The sequence below is a fragment of the Lutra lutra genome, chromosome 14 (genome assembly GCF_902655055.1).
Source record: "Lutra lutra chromosome 14, mLutLut1.2, whole genome shotgun sequence".
Taxonomy (NCBI): Eukaryota; Metazoa; Chordata; class Mammalia; order Carnivora; family Mustelidae; genus Lutra; species Lutra lutra.
The window spans coordinates 73,856,442-73,877,640 of NC_062291.1; the positions used below are offsets into that span (position 1 = coordinate 73,856,442).

The 21,199-nt window shown below is 37.4% G+C and overlaps 2 protein-coding genes across 5 annotated transcripts in view; one reads left to right on the forward strand and one right to left on the reverse strand.

Annotated features, from left to right (window-relative positions):
- Nucleotides 1-21,199, forward strand: part of ATRNL1 (attractin like 1) — an 817,982-nt gene that overhangs the window by 377,500 nt on the left and 419,283 nt on the right. The gene's annotated exons all lie outside the window — the stretch shown is intronic.
- On the reverse strand, nt 15,667-20,036 carry LOC125085029 (CST complex subunit STN1-like). Its single transcript, XM_047703130.1, is given in 3 exon segments — nt 15,667-16,563; nt 16,565-16,800; nt 20,024-20,036. Coding segments are annotated over 3 exon segments (996 nt in total). The 3' UTR covers nt 15,667-15,816.

Consider the following 21,199-nt stretch of genomic DNA (forward strand, 5'->3'; position numbering starts at 1 on the left):
TAAACCTATATTCTGATGATGTTCTGTCAACCTGTTAGGGAATTTATCAAATCTCTAACCCTAAAATATAATAATGTATCTTGAATGGTTTTATATGCTTAAGTATATACCACAGAGCTGAAATAATCTTGTCAAGTATACTTGAAATATACTTGTCAATATTATTTTGCTATTGTACTATTTAATTGCTAATGGAGTCAGTGGAAAGAAGATAATAACTTTATGTTCCTGTTGCATAGGTCATTAAGGCCTCCTTTATTTAATGAAATTAGCAGTATATTCACTATATTGATTAGGTATAGCATTAAATCAATTCAATTGTTTGTTAGGAAATTATCACATTTAGCACACTATACTCAAAATCTGTAGGGAATGTATTTATTGTCCTCAGTGAACTTCTCATCTGGAAATGCTAAATATGACTTTGCGTAGATCATCATTCCCTAGAACATTATTATCTGAGGTATCTGAGGTAAGTTAATAAGAAAGTTTCTGTAATTAACAACTCTGGAAAATAGGGCTCTTTTAGTTTGCTTACAACTAACATTACTTCTACTACTGATGTTACAAGTTTTTTTTTCCCTTTAGAGTTTTTAATGTGCTAATTTGCAATGTATCTTTCTAAAAGAGAGGGTAGAGTTTGTAGCGTTTCTCAGAACATGAAAACCCTTTCAGGGAACATCTATTATTTCCATGGGATGTAAATAAAGAAACATCGAATTGGGAGAGGCAGTGAGTCAGTGATAGGATATCTTATTAAGGCATCTTAGATCATCTGGATAGGAAGTGAGGTTATTTTTGTTAATATGATTATTGTATGTGCAGGTTGTGCTGGCCCTCTGAGTGCCTTCATGCAGATTAGAAAATTTGTGTCCTCCTTTTGGCAGATATAGCCCTATATCATGGCACACAGCTTTACAGAGTGCAGTATGAATTTTAGCCTCCATTCACCAAGTTGGCTGGGTTGGTTTATACTAAGTAAAGAAACCCGTACAGCCCAATCCTTGACATAGATGATATGCCAAGCACTTTCTTAAACACCAGTGTAACCATTGTTGGTTATCTTGTCCAGATATCCATACAATACTTAAATTTCTAATACCTTCCCCACAGGGGTCAGCAAACATTTTCTGTAAAGGGCCAAATATTTCAGGATTTGTGGGATATACCATCTCTGTTGCGTGTATGCAAACCTGCTGCTACAGTATTAGAGCTGATAGAGCCAATAAGGAAACAAATGGGAGTGGCTCTATTCCAATAAACCTTTATTACAAAAACAGCTGGTGGGCTGAATTCTGCCTGTAGACATAATTTGCCCAACCCCTCATCTAGCTTATGCCCCAATGCACCATCTCCTGAGATAGCATTTTCTATCTTCAGATAACTAATTGTTCTTTATAATTGAGATGAAATCTGTCTCCCCATAACACCACTTCTCATTCATCCATATGGTCCAACACAGAGCAAGTCTCATCTCTCATCTCCATTTATAGCCCTTCAGTTTTCTGAACTCTTTTTTCCAATTTACATATTCCCTGTCTCTTTACCCGCTTCTGTTGTTGAAGCCTTTGTCACTTTGGTCACTTTGCTCTGAAAACAGTCCTGTTTGTCTCTGTCCCTTTAAAAGTTGTGATTTCCGGAATTTAATGCTATAAACACATTTATCACTAATGTGTGCATACTTTAAATTTGTCCCTTAAAAATGAAAAGAGGATACATCTTAAATATACTTAATGTTTTATGACTTTGTTCTTCTGAGTATAAATGGATTTTAGGGCTATTTATCAGGGACTAGTATGTTTTTGGAAAGTATTAGAAGTTATAATCGAACAACCATTATTAAAGCATCAAAATAAAACTGGTTTTTGATGCAGAAAAGTGTGGATGGAAATATACTGAAAAGTTCAACTCTGTATAAAAATTCACAAAGTTGAATATATATGTAAATTATTAAATGTTTAGGGTTTTATTTTAAGCTTTTGAATTTGTATGCATATTCAAGTTCAATAGCTTTTTTTATTAAGTAAAAGCTAGTGTTAATGTGTACCATGTCTTAGAGATGATCCTATTTATTATGTTGTCATCATGGACAAAGTGAAATAAAATATTCTACCTGTTGTGTGAGATAAAATATATTTGATGTGCTTTTTTGTCATTTAAATTTCTTTCAGTAGTGAAATGGAAATTAGTTTTAAAATTATCTCATTGTTAAGAAAAAACACGGATAGAATATTTTAAAGTTTGTTTTTTTTGTTGTTGTTTTGTTTTTTGTTTTTTAAATAAAGCTGCTGCTAAGTTTTAAAAGACCGTTTTAAACAAGTCAGCATTTATGGACATCCTTCAATCAGGCCCCTATTACTGCTGTGGCTGTTTCTGAGTTACTGATGTAGCAAAGGTGAATGAATGTCAGCTTTTCAGTTTAGCCATGATTCGATGGAGGCCGGTTCACAAACTCTGCCAGTTTTTACCTCTCTATTGGGCATAGTTCAGGGGTAACAGGATTGGGCAAGTACGGGGAGATCACTTATAGGCATAACCTGGCTCTGATCTTAGCTTTCTCTACAATCATACCTAGCTCATAGTTAGGTGAAAATCTCAGTTCTTTCATATACAGAACTAAAGGATTTTCTTATTGTGAGTCTGTAGTATAACATAGTAAATGATTAGAAAACTGGAAGGGAATTATTTTAAAAATAAATGTTGGGTGTTACATGCAAACAATGAATCATGGCATACTACATCCAAAACTAAGAATGCACTGTATGGAGACTAACCTAATATAATAAAAAAATAAAAATAAATGTTTTTGTCTGGTATGTAAGGTGGAAAGGTAAGTCTGTGTGAATCTGAAATGTTAAGCCTGGTAAATTAAATGGAGATAGAGTAGGTACCACTGCCCTTGCACCTTTTAGAATTTTAAGGTGGTACATACTTGCACTAAGTCCCTGGGATGACAATGCTTTTAATTTACCATCTTAACCAGATGGAGGATAGTTTTAGAGGTTGCCGTTTGGTCTTTCTCGCTGTGATAGATCTTACCCACAGGCCAGGGACACAATGTAGAGGTTGCTCTAACCACCTTCTCCATGAATTCTTATTATACACTTAAGAACTGGGGAAATTATCACTGCTTGGATCCATAGACACAGTTGGTCCACAGTGAGCCAGAATTTAGCAAAAATTTGTTACATGACTCCTGAAGACACCCCAAATCTAACAAGGGGCCATTATTGACATTTAATGCATGAGTATCTATGTCATCTCTATCCCAGTATCTGATATTAATTAAAATATCCACTTATTCCTCTTGTACTGTATATATAACCATTATATGCCTATATATATATATATATATATATATATATATATATATATACATACATAAATATACAGAATTATGGATAGGAATCACAAAGATCCCCTTGAGGATCACTTTATACACTTTTCAAGATGTTTCAAGATGTTCTTTCTTCTATGGACCCAGCTACCTGTTCAGTCAATGGGGATCTGGATCTGGAAATTAGCTTATCTGGAAACTGGACAGAGGATCATGATTTTTCTGTTGAGAGAACAGTTCTCAGCCTGTTGTTTCCCCATTCTTGCTTAAAACAAAAGTAAATGTTAAATAGCACCTTTGTTGTCTGCCCACCTATTTGAGCCCTGAAGATGTCATACATTATTAATCATCTCCACAGCTCTTTGTGGGCAAGTCCCCTTGTCTGCTCCAACAGTCTTATTGATCATTATGGTAATTGTGGTCCCTGGATTTTATCAGCTAAGCCCTGACACCTAGCGTCTTTTGCTTAGGGGTCCCTTTCTTAATGTCTACCCCTATTACTGCCTCTACTCTTGTCAGCTCTGGTCTGCAGAAGAATGCCACCACTGAACTTCTTAGTGAAGCTGATGCCCTTCTCATCAACATGGTCCTTCTCTAGTGGCCTTGGTGAATGATGTGTCCCATGGAACATAATCTGCTGGTAGTTCTTTTGGCCTTACATGTTATACCCATTCTAGCATATTCCCTCTGTTGGCTTCTTTATTCCTTTCTTTTCCATGTGCTTAGACACTCAGGCATTTCCATTACACTTTCAATTGACCATTGCTTTTTCCAGGCTTCTAAGAATCACTCCAGCAGCAAGTTTTCCCCATCCCCTCCTTAGGAGTCCTTAGTATGACATTATATCTCCTGTGGTCTTGAGAATATGCATAAAAATTCATGAGTTCTTGTTTATCCAGTCTTACCTGCCATCCTTCTTGAAGAAACACCGCCAAAATCCAATTCCTATCATACTCCCCTGGTTCATGCCAGTACATTCTAGCTTATTGGTATAGCTCTTTCAAGTATATGTATCTTCCTTTTCTTATGAGGCCAAGATGTATTATGCTGTCATTAAACCCTAGTTATGGGGTGCCTGGGTGGCTCAGTTGGTTAAGCATCCATCTTGAGTTCTGCTCAGGTCATGATCTTAGGGCTGTGAAACCAGGCCTGCTTCACTCTGTGCTCAGCATGGAGTTTGCTTGTCTCTCTTCCTCTGCTCTTCCCCCTACTTGTGCATGTTCTCGTTCTCTTTGTCTGTCTCTGTCTGTCTGTCTATCTGTCTCTCTCTCTCTCTGTCAAATAAGCAAATACGTATAATCTTAAAAAAATAGTTATCAGACTGGCAAGCAGGAGAGGAGGTGTTGACAGCTCATTAGGGACAAGTCTGTTGTTTCTGCTACTAGGGAAGGGAATTGTAGAACCAACAGATTCATGCTTAGAAGCACTTTTCTTGATATTCCATTCTAAATATTCCTATCCCATATTTCAAGGGCTAGTTTTTCCCAGCCATGGCCCTTGTGTGTGCATGAGAGAACTGGTCTGGCTGAGCATTTGATAGCCTTGAGCTCTGCAACTCTAACAATTAGATCATCAGTCTGCTGCTGATCCATATTGGCTTTCCCAATGTCAAAGATAAGGACCTCAGTTAAAGCTATAAAAGGGACTGTCTAGCCTTTGTATTTAGTTATTAATGTTTGTTAATGACCTTTAGTCTCTTGTTATCACACTGCAGGTATTAATACAACATAGCAGCAATCAGCCAACCTAGTCTCTCCTGAAGGTGATTTCCCCAGGTTTCCACTGGTGAAATCTTTAGCAGTTGCAGCGTTCTTCCATGGACTGTCTGTGCCCCACTACCAATGCTGATGGCGTTCTTTTAGCCTGCCAAGGAATAAGTGAGCCATTTCCAAATCCCTTTTTTTAAACCGCGTGATTACCCAGACAGACTAAAGTCCTCAGAGAAGCAGACAACCAAGATGCGATTAAACATGCAATAAATGTATTAGGGGAAACTCCTGCAAAGGAAAGAGCAGGGAAGAATTTAAACATCTTTTATATCACAGTGCTGATCTGATCTTTGTGAAGTTGATCAAGAAGAAAGGGAAGTTCAGTGATAGAGCTTGAGATTTCTTTGCACTCCTCAAGCCAAGTCACTCATCAGAGGAGTTTTGCGTCTCCCAGGATCAGGCCTACTTCGCCATCCCTGCCATGCTTAGTCATTGACTGGAGACAGCCCTTGGGAAGTGTGGCATTCACATGAGCACAGCGATGGATTTCAGAGTGCAGTAGCTGGTGCCCTTGATTAATTGTGATAGCTCTAGTCAGTGATTAGTAAGGCAGATTTTAATGACTGGCATAATAGATTTGTCTGTTGCTTGAAGGTTTGGTAGAACTGCCCTATAAAACCATGTGAGGGCAACCGTCTCAGGTCCCCTTCCTCCTTGGGAGCTTGGTACTATCACATAGCTATGGCTCAATAAACCTTGATCTGCTGCCCACCAATCAGTCAATCAATCAACCCAGTCTATAAAACCATATGAATTTGGTAAGGCTTTTAAATATGCTTTTGTAGCTGGCCGGTTAGCTCAGTTGGTTAGAGTGTGGTGCTAATAAATTTGCTTTTGTATGATTTGATTTTTTTGTGAGTAGATTTTTCAGTATCTCATGAAATTTTGTTAATATTTACATCTCAGGTTTTCTATTTTGTCTTTACATAAGTGATGATTTTCTTTAGGAAATTGCCCATCTTATTTTTAAAATTTATTGCCAAATATTTTCCAATATTAATATTCCAAAATTTCTCTTGTATTAGAATTATGTCTCCTTTTTCATTGTGAATTTTGCCTCTTTTCCTGTTCCTTTTTTTCTTGATAAGCCATGTAACAGTTTTGACAGTATTGGGAATACTTGTAAAAACTAGGTTTCATGGTTTCATTCCATTGTTTTATTGTTTTCTAATTCATTGTTTTCTGCTTTTACTTTACCTTTTTTTAAATTTGCTTTATTGTTTTCCAAATTTTAGATTTAAAATGTAATCAGCCTTATTAATTTCTAACTATTTGGCTCTAATACATGCATTTAGAGCCACCAATTTTTTTTTAAAAATTCTGTTCCAGCTGAATTCCATGGAGTTTAATATATAGCATTTTATCATCCTGCAAGTCAAATAATTTTCTAATTCCTTTTATGATTTCCACTTGAATTATTTAGAAGTCTATTTTTGGATTTCTAAATGTGTAGGATTTCTTCTATGTGTCTTTATATTGGCTTTTTTCTTCAGTCAGTAAAAGATCTTTATGATATTTTGGTATTTTGTTGAGTTTTTTTCTGTTGTCAAATATATGATCAACATTTGTAAATGTTGCACTTACTTGATAAGAGTAGAGTTTCTTAGATCATTGGATTTAGGATCTTATAGATGGCCCATTAGATAAAACTTGTTAGTTTTTCCTGTATGTTCATGCTTCATGTTTCATATTATTAAGTGAGATTTATTACTGTGTCATTTATTACTTGTGCATTTGTCAACTTTGTTTTAATATTTTTTTCATTTTAATATTATGGCTTTAGGTACAAACAAGTTAGAATTATTAAATTTTTCTTATGAATTTTTGTGTTTTTCATTCAACTTTTTTATTATGATAAAACACACATAAAACTTGCCTTCTTAACCATTTTTAAGTGAATATTTCAGTGATATAAAATATTTTCATATTATTATGTAACTATCACCACTATCCATCTCCAGAATGTTTTATCTTACACAACTGAAACTCTATGCCATTAAATAATAATTTCCCATCTCCTTTTGCTCAGTCCCCTGACAATTACCACCAGCCTTCTGTCTCTATAATTTTGAGTATTCTAGTACATTTTATAAAAAGTGTCACAGAGTATTTTTACTTTTGTGACTGACTTATTTCTCTTAGCAAAATGTTCTCAGGATTCAACCCTATTGTAACATGTATCAATTGCCCTCCTTTCCAAGGCTGAATAATATTCCATTGTATGTAAATTCCACACTTTCTTTATCCATTTTTCTGTTGATGGACATGAGTTATTTCTGTCTTTTAGCTGTTGTAAATAATGCTGCTATGAACATAAGTGTACAAATATGTATTCAAGACCTCACTTCCTGTTCCTTTCTGTAGGAACTCAGAAGTGGAATTGCTGAGTAAATGGTGATTCTGTTTTTAATTTTTTGAGGAAACTTCATACTATTTTCCACAGCAGTTGTACTATTTTACATTTTCACCAAAAGTGCACAAGGATTCCAGTTTTTCCATATCCTCACTTATACTTGTAATTTTTTTTTTTGTTTTTTGATAGTAGCCACCCTAATGAGTGTGAGGTAGTATTTTATAGTGGTTTTGATTTATTTTTCCCTAATGATTAGTGATGTTTAGCATCTTTTTATGTGCTTATTCATCAATTACATATCTTCTTTGTAGAAATGTCCGTTCAAATCCTTTGCCCAGTTTTGAATCAGGTTCCTTGTCTTTTTGTTGTCGAGTGGTAGGAGCTCTTTATATATCCTAGATATTAATCCCTGAAAATTAGTCAGCTATATGATTTTCAATTATTTTCCTCCACTAAATATCCTGCTTTAACTCTAATGATAGTGCCCTTGATGAATAGACGTTTTTAATTTTTATGAAGCCCATTTTGTCAGTGCCTGTGCCTTTGGTGTCATATCCAAGAAATCATTGCCAAACAGATGTCTTGAAGCTTATGGCCTAAATTTTCCTCTAAGAGTTTTATCATTTTAGCTATTGTGTTAGGTTGTTGATCCTTTTTGAGTTAATTTTTTGACATGGTATTAGGTAAGGTTCTACCTTTATTCTTTTGCATTTGGATATCCAGTTTTCCCAGCACCATTTGTTGAAAAGCCTATCCCTTCTTTAGTTAATGGTCTTGGCACCCTTGTCACAAATCATTTGATCCAATATGTGAAGGTTTATTTCTGGGATTTTTATTCTATTCCATTGGCTCTGTATATCTATCTTTATGCCAGTACCAGACTGTTTTAATTATTATAGTTTTATAAGTTTCGAAATCAGGAAGTATGAATCCTCCAACTTTGTCCTTTTATTAAAATTATATTATATTGGGGCACCTGGGTGGCTCAGTGGGTTAAAGCCTCTGCCTTCAGCTCAGGTCATGATCCCAGAGTCCTGGGATTGAGCCCTGCATTGGGCTCTATGCTCAGCAGGGAGCCTGCTTCCCCCTGTCTCTCTCTGCCTGCCTCTCTGCGTACTTGTGATTTCTTTCTCTGTGTCAAATAAATAAATAAAATCTTAAAAAAAGATTATATTATATTATATTATATTATATTATATTAACTTGCTATTTAGGTCCTTGAGGTTCCATATGAATTTTAGGATGAATTTTTCTATTTCTAAAAAACAAAACAACCCCCCCACACACAAAAAACCCAGAAATATTGTTGGGATTTTGATAGGGATTGTATTGTATGTGTAGATTGCTTTGGATAGAATCAACATCATTACAATGTTGATGTTAATACCATTACAGTATTAAGTCTTCAAATCCATGAACATGAGATGTCTTTATTTATTTGCCTTTTGTTTTGGGCAATATTTTGTACTTTTTATTGTACAGGTCTTTCAGTTCCTTTTTAAAGTGAATTCCCAAGTATTTAAACCTTTTTGATGCTACTGTTAATGGAGGTGTTTAGTTAATTTCTTTTTAGATTGTTTATTGTTAGTATATAGAAATGCAACTGGTTTTTTGTGTTAACTTTGTGTCCTGCTACTTTGCTGAATTTCTCTATTAATTCTAAGTTTTTTTTTGGTGTGTGGAATTTTTAGAGTTTTCTATATATATGTTCATTTAATTTGCAAACAGGTAACTTCTTCTTTTCCAAATTGGATGCTTTTTATTTCTTTTTCTTGTTAGTTCTATTTAGGACTTCGGTTACCATGTTAAATAGAAGTGGCAAAAGCAAGCACTTTGTTTCTGATTTTATTTTATTTTTTTAAAGATTTTTTAAAATTTATTTGAGAGAGAGAGCATGTGTGCTTGCATGCATGTGCAAGTGGAGGCAGGGCAGAGGGAGAGAATCTGAAGCGGACTCCCTTGATCTCAGGACCTGAGATCATGACCTGAGCTGAAATCAAGAGTCAGATGCTTAACCAACTGAGCCACCCAGGCGCCCCTCTTGTTTCTGATTTTAGAGGAAAAGCATTTAGTCTTTCACCATTGAGTATGATATAGAAGCTGCAGCAAATCATCCAGAAGATCTAGCTAAGATATTAACAAAGGTGGGTATACTAAACAACAGATTTTAATGAAGGTGAAACAGCCTTATTTGGAAGAAGGTGGCCTCTAGGATCTCCGTAGCTGGAAAGGAGGAGTCAATCATGGCCTGGCTTCAAAGACTCAGCTGAATGTCTTGTTAAGCTAATACAGCCAGTGACTTTAAGTTGAAGCCATTGCTCATTTATCATAGGGTTTCCAGTTCCAGGCAATACTGAGTAAACATAAAACTCTTTCTATTTCCCACTGATTTCAGCTATAAAACCTGGATAAAATGCATGGATAGCTATTTGATAATTCTGAAAAGTATCAGTAGGGAGATCAAGGAAGACCCAAATTCAAAGTGCCACTGAACCTTTTGGGAATTTACCATTATTTTCATCTGGTATCCCCTGACTTGAAACTTAATGCAGGCTGAAACCTGAGAGTGACTACTGAGGTCTAGATAAGAAACATCATGGAAATATCCCCTAGTTCTGAGTTAGGGCAAGGAAAAGGAAAAGGAAGCTCTTAAAACTCAGAGTGAGCAGTGGAGACCCCCCATTTTTTCTCTCTCTCCCTAGTTCACTCACCCCCACCCCCAAATCCCAAGCAGCCCTACAACAGTAACATGCTGGAATGAGAAGTTGCAAGAACCAGATCTCCAAGGGAGGGGAATCTTCCTTTACATACGGTAGAGCTGTGGTTACGAGAGGGCTAAGACATATGCCATTGCTTTTTCCTTCCTCTGTCCTCCCAGCCCAGAATGTGGCAATTCATGGAAGTGAGCAGTTTCTGGCCAAAGGATAACAAGTGGAGCCCAGGGAATCAGGAAGGATCTGGGAAATAACAGAGAGAAAGTCATTTATGAATTTCTGGGATCACTTTTCAGCAGCACTTGTGAGGATCTGATCCTAATTAGCATACCAAAGAATTTGAGACCTGACCTAATGGTTAGAGCTCTGTCCAGACCCCAGACTGAACCTGAAGGGCAAGACTCAAATAGGACTGAAAGGTTTTGGGTGGATTGTAACCACAGCCTACAGATGGCTAAAACAAAGTTTTGCTATAGGGAGTATCAACATTCTCTGTAGAATGTTATAGATCCTGGTCCCTCAGGAAAGTTAATGTAACAGGAGAGAATTCTGGAGTAGAGGGAGCAGCAGAGAGGTCTGGGATGGAAGTGGGCCATTCTTAAGTTTTGTTAGCTTAAGCTTTGTTAGCTTACAACTCTCAATGTTTATCGCTTTATGAAAAAAACCTTTTCATAATGTTTTGGTGCTGGATCTATTAACCATGCACATGGTAGAAAAATAACATTAGACTCCTAGCTCATGCTAAATATAAAAATAAATTCCAGGAGAAAGGAAAGACAATGAAATATCTAGAAGATGATATAGGAATTCTTCTTCATAACTTCATAACTTTAGAATAGGGAAAATTATACACAAAGCACTACAATAAAATTGCTGTAAAACTAAAAAGTTTTGTAATCAGAAGGTATCCATAGTATTATAAAAAATCTAGCTTCCCAGTGATATAAAATATAACCTGCATAAAGGACAAAGGTCTTATATTCACAATATATGACTCATATAAATCAGTAAAAACAGTCTGAAACTGTAATCCTTCCCTGCGAAAATGGTGAGAGACTTGGACGGGCACTTCACAAAAGAGGATATGATATCTAAGTGACTAACAAAACATAAAAATGCGCTCAATTTAATTTTTATCAGGGAATGCAAATTAAAGCCACAGTAGAATACAGCTTACTATATCCTCATCATAGACACTTAAAATTAAAAAAACAAAAACAAGAACAAATGTAGGAGAGGATATGGAACTCTCACAACTTCTGGTAGTCTAGAAACTGGAACAACAACTTTGACAACACCTTGACATTATATTCTAAAGTTGAATTGACTCATACTCTGTGATCCAGCAATTCTATTCCACCAAAAACCACATAAAAATAGGGCATCATGTTTTATGTAACCAAACCCTTAGAATATCCCAAATACCCAAAATAATTGAATAGAGAATACAGCCATTTAATGGAAAAATATGGAGTAATGAAAAAAAAAAAACAAATGACTCCTACAAGAACGATATAGAAGTCACTCACAAACATAGTGTTGAACAGAAGAAGCCAAAAACAAAAGACTAAATACTATAGGATTTCACTTGTATGAAGTTCAGAAATATGCAGAACCAAACTAGTGTTAAAAATCAACATGATAGCTACCTTTGAGGAGGAAGGAGTGGGTGAATTGCTATTTCTTTATTGGGGTGTTAGTTACATGTGTATATTATCTTTGGATAATTTGTTGAGCTGAATGCTTGTGATTTCTCTGTGTGTATTATGTATTGATGTTCTGGGAAAGTTTTTAAAAAGAGCATTTCCTACTTTTAAAATATTAAGGAATTTTATAATTAAAACATTCATTCTAACTACATGATTTCAAAAAGGTATGCCTTAAATAAAGATTGAGTTTAGTAAGGAGCATTGTATACAATGATCTTTATCATTTTTTTGAAAATTTGGAAGATTAAGATATTATCTAGGCAGGTTATTTGTAGCAGGAGGAGTTAACTAGGAAGATCTTCCATATTAGATGTTGTTTGTCCTTTTATTATCTTGCCAAGGAGGCTTGAGAGCACTGTACTTTTTGTAAAATATTTGAAGGAAGGATTGAAGAGTTATCAAAGATGCTTTGTACATTTTTAAATGTGTTAGTAGTTTGAAGGAGGCTCATTTGGGTATTTTCCTATGAATTTTACATAAATGGTATCTAAAATTGATTTTATGGATTATTTCTCAGGCTTAATTTAACTTCTTACATATGGCTATACAGCAATGATTTTATTTGGGCGGGATTGATCCCTCATTAGCTTCATGGGTGAGCTAAAGCCCATTTGTGGCTATTGAAGAATAGCCAAATGCTAGGTGAAGAGTGAGCATATATAATGGTATATAATGTGAGTCCTGAATTCTTGCATCCATTTTTGTTCCTAAGTGGGAAACAAGCCTGAGGATAGAGCTGAAACACAGCTAAGTATATAGGTCAGAGAATCAGAGAACAATGTAGTTAGGGTGCTGATTAGTCCAAACCTGGGAGTTATTCTTCCTTTTGACTTTGGGGAGTGCCTTGGTCTGCTTGGGCTGTCATGCCACAGACTGAATGGCTTTAACAATAGAAATTTTTTAATCTTACAGTCCTGCAGGGTGGAGAATCCAGGATTTGAGTGCTAGCATTATTGGTTTCTGGTTTGAGAATTCTTGATTTGCAGATGGCTGTCTTTTTGCTCTGTGTTCACTTCGTCTTTCCTCAGTGCATGTATGTGGAGAGAGAGTGCAGGCTCTCTGAGGTCTCTTTTGGTAAGAACACTAATTCTGTTGGCTCAGGGTTCCATCCTTATGACCTCATTTAATCACAACTCAAAGTCCCTATTTTCAAATGTAATTGCATTTGGGGTTAGGGATTCAACATATAAGTTTTGCAGGAACATAATTCATCCATTGCATTCTGGCTCTGGCCTCCCATAATCATGTTCTTTTTACATGCCAAATGCATTCATTCTATCCCAACAATCTCAAAAGCCTTAACTCATTCTAGGAGCAACTTTAGAGTTTGAAGTCTCATCTAAACACCATCTAGATCAGGGGCGCCTGGGTGGCTCAGTCATTGGGCATCTGCCTTCGGCTCAGGTCATGATGAGCTTCACATGGAGCCCCACATCGAGCCCCACTGCACTGGGCTCCGCATTGGGCTCCCTGCTCAGCAGGAAGCCCACTTCTCCCTCTCCCACCCCCTCTCCCCCTTCTGCTTGTATTCCCTCTCTGGACGTCTCTCTCTGTCAAATGAATAAATAAAATCTTAAAAAAAAAAAACACACCATCTAAATCAGGTATCGCTGAAATTTAGGATATAATTCATCCTGAGGCAACATTTTCTCTACCTGTGAACTGTGAAACCAGAGAACTTATGATTCCGATATACCATGGTGGTGCAGGCATAGCATAAATATTTTCAGTTCATAAGAGGGTTATCTGAAGAAGAAAGGGTAACCGGGCCTAAGCAGGTCTAAAACCTAGAAGGCAAATTGCATCAGATCTTAAAGATTTGAAAATAATCCTCTTTGGTTCAGTGCCCTACCTCCAGGTCCATTGGGGTGGCAACAGCACCACACAGGTCTACCGAGTGTCCCTGCTCTTTTAGCATGACGAGGTGGCCCTGACCTTGCAGCACTGTGCTGCAGCTTTGTTGCCAAGACTGGTTAGTGGCATCTTGGTCCCCAAACCATACGTGGAACCAGTCTTGCCCTTATAATCTCTGACTTAACTTCAGGGTTCCTTCCTTTTCCTTAAAGGATAAAGCATGTTCCTAACTGAATAGCATTATGGTTCTATCCCGTAGAATCCCAAGAAGCCTGACAGCTTTTTTTATCTTGTCTTGCTTTCTCTGTCCCCTTTAAACTCACAGTGTCTCTGCTGGTATAACCCATCTCTGTTCCTGTGGAGATGACTAATTAAGTCCCCACATCATACCCATGAGCTCCTTGTTATAAATCATTGCTCATCCACACCCTTTGTGTTATCTTCAGAACAGGACTTCTCAGCTTTTGCGATATGGGTTAGCGGAGAATTTTCCAAATCTCCAGGTTCTGGTTCCTTTGTTGTAAACATTTCCTTCTTCAAATCATCTCTCCTCTTGCACTTAGCTATAAGCCGGAATGAGGTCCAAAACTACATCTTCAATTCTTTGCTTAGAAATATTCTCTGCTAAATTTAGAGTTTTATAGCTTTCAAGTTCTATCGTCCAGAAAACACTAGAACACAATTCAGCCAAGTTCTTTGCCATTTTATTTATTTATTTATTTATTTATTTATTTATTTATTTATTTTAAAGACAGAGAGATAGCGAGAGCAGGAACACAAGCACAGAGGAGTGGGAAAGGGAGAAGCAGGCTCCCGCTGATCAGGGAACCCTATAAGGGGCTCAATCTCACGACACTGGGATCATGACCTGAGCTGAAGGCAGACTCTTAACAACTGAGCCACCCTTCTTTGCCATTTTATAACAGGGATGGGCACAGGGTGCCCGGGTGGCTCAGTTGGTTGAGTGTCTGACTCTTGATTTTGGCTCAGGTCATGATCTCAATGTCCCGGTATTCAGCCCCACCTGGGGCTCTGCAGGGAGTATGTGGGAGTATCCTCGAGATTCTCTCTCCCCCCACCCCACTCCTCCCCCACTCATGGGCATGTACTTGCACTCTTTCTTCTCTTAAATAAATAAATCTTTAAAAAAATTAATAACAGGAATGGCCTTTCTTAGAGTTTCCATTAACCTGTTCCTCATTTACATCTGAGACTTCACCAGAATGGTTTTTAACATCCATATGTATATCAACATTCTGTTTGTGATTATTTCTGTATTATCTAAAAAGGTAGAGACTTTCTCTCTGGCTGTTCTTGATTCTTTTGGAGCTGTCACCAGATTGCCATTAATATCCATGTTTCTTCAAACAGTCTCTTCACAGCAATCGAGGCTTTCTGTAGCTCCTCAGAATTTCCTCAAGCTCTACTCATTACTCAGTTCCAAAGCTGCTTCCACATTTATAGGTTTTTTTGTTACAGCAACACCTACTTCGTGGTACTGAAATCTGCCTCTGTTCATGCTGCCGTAACACAATACGATCGACTAGTGGCTTAGACAACAGAAACTCATTATCTCTCCATTTGGGAGGCTGGGAAATCCATGACCAGGATGCTGGCATGGTTGGTTTCTGATGCTTTCTCTGTTGGCTTGCAGATGGCCATTTTCTTGCTGTGTGCTCATATGGCCTTTCCTTAGTTTGTGCTCGCTGGAAGAAGAGAGAGTGGGAGGGAGGCAAGGAGGTAGAGAAGGGAAAAGAGAAAGAGAAGGAAGGAAGGGAAGGAGAAAGGAAGAAAGGAAGGTAGATAGGAAGGTAGGAAGGTAGAAAAGAAGGAAAAGAAAGGAAGGAAGGTAGAAAGAAAGAGAAAAAGAAAAGGGGAGGGAAGAAATAGAGCTAGAGAGCCCGCTGGGGTCTTTTTTTTTTTTTTTTTAAGTGACCATATTTCACAGTTTATTAAGAGATCCCCGCCACCAGACCTATAAGCCTCTGTGTGACCTTTACAGTCCAAGCCCAGGAGTGACCACCACCCGCTCCTCTTCTTCCTTGGCCCGGCCCCGCCCAGCCCATGGGCCGGCCTCCCCTCAGAACGCCGTGTAGTAGTGCTCTGTGGTGCTGATGATGTTGCTCTGGTCCTCCAGGAGCTCCAGCACCTGCTGCAGCACGCCTTCGCTCAGGTCCGGGCTGACACTCAGGCGGGCACAGGCCAAGATGTGCTGAAAGTGGCAGCCCTTCTCTGAGTCTGGATTTGGTTTCTGGCAGTGTTCTTGAATGATATGGTGGATCTTTCTGTGCAGTTCTTTGTCTTCTCTGGTTACATAGTATAGCTTATCAAAACCATCATCTTTCTGGAAAACAAATCTTTTTTCCTGCAGCAGCTGTATTGCATTCTTAAATATGCTATGAATTGCCTTGGACATGCTGTCATCCTTAGCATCCCCCTGCTCAGGGCCGGCACTGTGAATCACAGGCTGATTGGCAAGGGACATCAGAGACTCCACAATTTCCAATTCCTGCTGATAAAAGGTTTGCACTTTGTTCTCCACAAGGAATTCTTTGGCTCTTTCACTCAGCAAACACGTGAGATTGGCAAGGTCCAAGGCACCTGGATCACTTTCTTGCTCTAGGGCTGGGCTGCGGAAAGGCTGGTCGTAAACCTTCCTGTAAATACGGGGCAGCTCCAGCATTCTCGAGATTTGAATGTTGCACACGGGATCATCCACTTTATAGTAAGTAGTGACACGAATCTCTCGTTCTTCTCTGTATGTGTGGACATAACCTCTGATCTGGACAATGTCCCCAATTTCGATCTTTGTCTTCTGCTCAATGGTGTTTTTGCAGCTTCTTAAGCTGTGAGGTTAAGTTCAGCGCCCCTAGCGTTGCGGTAGCTGTAGTTGCTGATGAAGCCTCGTTATTGTTCGACTTTTTCCAGCAGATACAATTGATAACTCCAGTGCTGTCGTCCACTGGTACCTGGCGGGACTCCTTTAAGTCCAGGATATCCCCGATGTAGAGTTTTGCAAAGGCTACAAACACTGGATCCAAGCCCCACAAGAGGGAAGGGGTCTCTTATAGAATGATCATGTTGGATCAGGGTCCCACTCTTATGACCCCATTTAACCTGATTACCTCCTAAATTTCCTATCTCTAAATATAGTCACCTTGGATGTTGGGCTTCTGCATAGGAATTTTGGGGGAATACAATTTATTTCATAGCAGGAGGTATGAAATCCATTTAGTCCCAATACTTTTTATACAGTTTTTTTTTTTAGTTTTTTTAATTTTTTCAGCATAACAGTATTCATTATTTTTGCACCACACCCAGTGCTCCATGCAATCCGTGCCCTCTACAATACCCATCACCTGGTGCCCCCAACCTCCCACCCCCCACCCCTTCAAAATTCTCAGATCGTTTTTCAGAGTCCATAGTCTCTCATGGTTCACCTCCCCTTCCAATTTCCCTCAACTCCCTTCTCCTCTCCATCTCCCCTTGTCCTCCATGCTATTTGTTATGCTCCACAAATAAGTGAAACCATATGATAATTGACTCTCTCTGCTTGACTTATTTCACTCAGCATAATCTCTTCCAGTCCCATCCATGTTGTTTTTATACAGTTTTATGATAGATTTCTGTCTCTTGCCTTTGAAATCATTTTAATTGACAGTGTATCCCAAGGTATAGTTAATTCTTGCTTTAACAATCCTCAAAAAAAGTGTACCAGTTTATGACAACAAACATATTGCTTTTCCACTTTTACCCACTAGGCTTTGTTGATTTTTCATCATTCCCAACTTAATAACTGAAACAAATTTTAAAAATGCAGTTTTTATTGTATTCTACGTTGGCAATTTATTTTGTTATTATTATAGTTGGTAAGAAAAGAGACATCCCCAAGTGTTAGGAAGGTATTTTTAAACCCTTAAAAGATATTTTTTGGAATAGCAATTATTAGGACGTAAATTACCTTTTAAAATAATATGTTTCTATATTTCAACACAATTCCCTGGTTTGTAACATTCTTCAGTGAAATAAAAGATTAATATGCCTAAACTATCTTTTAAAATATGTATTTAAGACTTGAATTTTATGATCAATTAACCTCAAATTGCTATAAAATAGTGACAATATTATCTCTTTTTGCATTTGGCCAACTAGATTACCACCAGAGGATATTTCTTTGTCACTAGAAACCTGCTTTACGATATAACCTTATACCACACTGTGTTACTTTTATTGAATTCTTTTTAATTTTCACTAAATGAGAATACCTAATGAGTTCCATGGTTTTTCATATTAAGAATCCTTTCCATAATGACCATTTTATGAAGGTTAAAATCAAATTATTGAAATATCTCTCCCTAAGTTCCTGTGCTTTCCTTTTTTTTTTTTTTTAAATCCCTGCAGCTCATGTACTTGCTTTTTTAAATATTTCTTTTCTTTTCTGTTTTTTTTTCTATTTCCATTAGGAGTATTTTACTAAAGGGTGTTGAACCTTTCAGATCTTCTGGCATTATTATACAGCAGACTTTATTAAAAAATGAAAGCCCGATCATTCCTGTATGCCCCCCCATATCTGTTTGAAGGAGCAATAGGAGCTATTGTATAATATGATATAAAAAATATGAAAGAAAGTAGTGAAACTAGTTTTTCTCTGACAAAAGTGCCACATAGTGGATTAAAGGATGTTAATGCTTGATGTTGCCTATTAAGACTTTTGACTTAAGAAATATATTAGGGAAAACTTATTAAACAGATAAGCCCAGAAATCTTGTCACTTTATTGAATAACAGTTTATTTCTCAGCCGGCGTCCATTGGGCATAATGGGAACCAGTGGAAAGAACAGGGTGGGGTGCAGGGCACTGCTTCCCAGGATTGTCAGTAGGGACTGGGATTTTTGGGTAGTCACAAAAGGATGAGTTTTCAACAATGCTGGGTAAATATATTAGGTGTTTTTAGTTTTTTGCTGTTTAATAAAGCAAGTGTTCTCAATAAACTAGTTAGTTCTGTTTTAGGTAGATTTAAAAAAAAGAACTGTAACTTTTATTTGCAGTTTGGTTTATTAGGAATCAAAAGCATTTATAAACATTACCTTGATAAAAAGGGTAAAATTGCCAAATAGGACATCTAATGTCAGAAACAATTAATAGTTTTTTAAATCAGTTAAAGAACTAGTTCCATTCATTTAACAGAACCTTAATGACAACTACTATATGCCAGGAACTAAGATATATTTTCCTGGGTTTTTAATATTTATTGGAGATTATTAAAATTTTAATAGAAGAATATTTTTTGACTATTTTTTGATTTTGCCTACTTGTTTGCATCATGATGGTTTCTCTTTTACTGATAACATAATATGAATTAACGTAGAAAGAATTTGCTGCAAACCCCTGAAATGTATATCTCCACTTTACAAGAAGGTGAAATTATGGGGCGCCTGGGTGGCTCAGTGGGTTAAAGCCTCTGCCTTCAGCTCAGGTCATGATCCCAGGGTCCTGGGATCGAGCCCCACATCGGGCTCTCTGCTCCGCAGGGAGCCTGCTTCCTCCTCTCTCTCTCTCTGCCTGCCTCTCTGCCTGCTTGTGATCTCTGTCTGTCAAATAAATAAATAAAATCTTTAAAAAAAAAAAAAAAGAAGGTGAAATTATAAACAAAATATTATATTGGCATTCTGCATCATTATAAAGATGACACTTTTTAGTTAAGTCATGATGTTTAGATCACAAAGAATTTAGATTCCTCATGGAAAAATTAAACCAGTCTTCAACAGCTTGAACTGAATTGCTATCATGCATGTAACTATTTTGGAGGATCTACTGTGAATTACAGATTATTGAATAAAAATGCATTTGGGTACTTAAGTTTTATTTAATTACTAAATGTAAATGAATTTTGATGTGTGTAGTATTATTGTCTATTATTACACGTGTTTTGAAAGAAACAGTTGGTAAGATTTGTTGTTGGATTCGGTACGGGGATTTTAAGATTTTATTTATTTATTTGACAGACAGAGATCACAAGTAGGCAGAGAGGCAGGCAGAGACAGAGGAGGAAGCAGGCTCCCTGCTGAGCAGAGAGCCTGATGTGGGGCTCAATCCCAAGACCCTGAGATCATGACCTGAGCCGAAGGCAGAGGCTTAACCCTCTGAGCCACCCAGGCGCCCCCGGTACAGGGATTTTAAAGATGAATATGCTTTTACATTTTACCTGAAAAGTAATGGTAAAACAAAGAAGTTAGGAGAATAAGAGGACTTGTAATTTTAAGACTTTTGTCACTTGGGTGACTTACTTAAATTCGCCATGACTCAATTCTGTGGTCATTAAATAATATGGGTAAAACATAGAACATAATGCTTGGTACATATTATTGGATGGATGTTAGGTTTTTTTAATCATTATGAACGTTTATCATGAGTTCTGCTTCGGCACGGTAGGTTAGAGGTGATACATTTCTTATGTTAAAATATTTAAGTATGTTGATGGGACCGAAATTCAGGTAAATGGATCCTTGGTCTTTATCTGAAGTATTAATTCCTTGTACCATATTTTAACAGTTAAAATTTTTAATCTGGGGTGTAACAAGGAAAGTGTAACCACAATGGTAATGATTCAGACTGGAAGAGGGTTTCAAGCCATGATTGGCATATTGAGCTGGGAAAATCTTTGTTACTGGGGGGGTGGGCGGGCTGGGCTTCTGTATTGTAGGGCATTTACCAGCATTCCACTAGATGTCCCCCAAATGGTGAAACCAGAGTGTCTCCAGGCACTGTTGAATATCCCCCAGAGCACAAAACTCTCCTGACTGAGAACCAGTGAGCTAAGGGCAATCCTTCAGGCTTTTTCAAATATATAAAGAAGCTTTAGCATATAGAAGAGGAATACACTGATTCAGTGTAAACCAGAAGACAGAAGGAAACAGCACTGATGGATAAAAGTTAGAAAGCTTAATAGAAGAGCAATGTTATGGATTGAGCTAGCTAAAAATAGATGCTGAATGCAGTGACTGGCAGGTCAGCAGCTTCTCAGTTTAGATGAGTGTTTAGAGGCAGGATCACAAAGTTGTGCTGTGTATTTCTTTCCTGGGAGGGTGTCTGAATTAAATCTCTTAGATCACCTTTAATGATGAGATGCTCTCATTTGGGCAGGTGTAATGATAGAGGTTTGTAAATCATTCCAGTTGTGGTTAGAGTTGAGGCCATGAGGATAACTGAGCTCATTCTCTCTGAGAGCAAGAGGTGACAACATGGTGTGAACTGGGTTTTAGGGAAAGTCCATAATTTAAAAGAGGGAACCTGGAATGCAATGTACCTCATTGACCCTGTACTATGTCAGGAAGGATGAAGGGAAACCAAGAAAATTAAGGACTTTCTTTGAAAAAAAATTAATAAAATTGATAACCCCCCCCTAGCAAATTTTATGGAAAAGAGGAAGGACCCAAATAAATAAAATCACAAATGACAGAGGA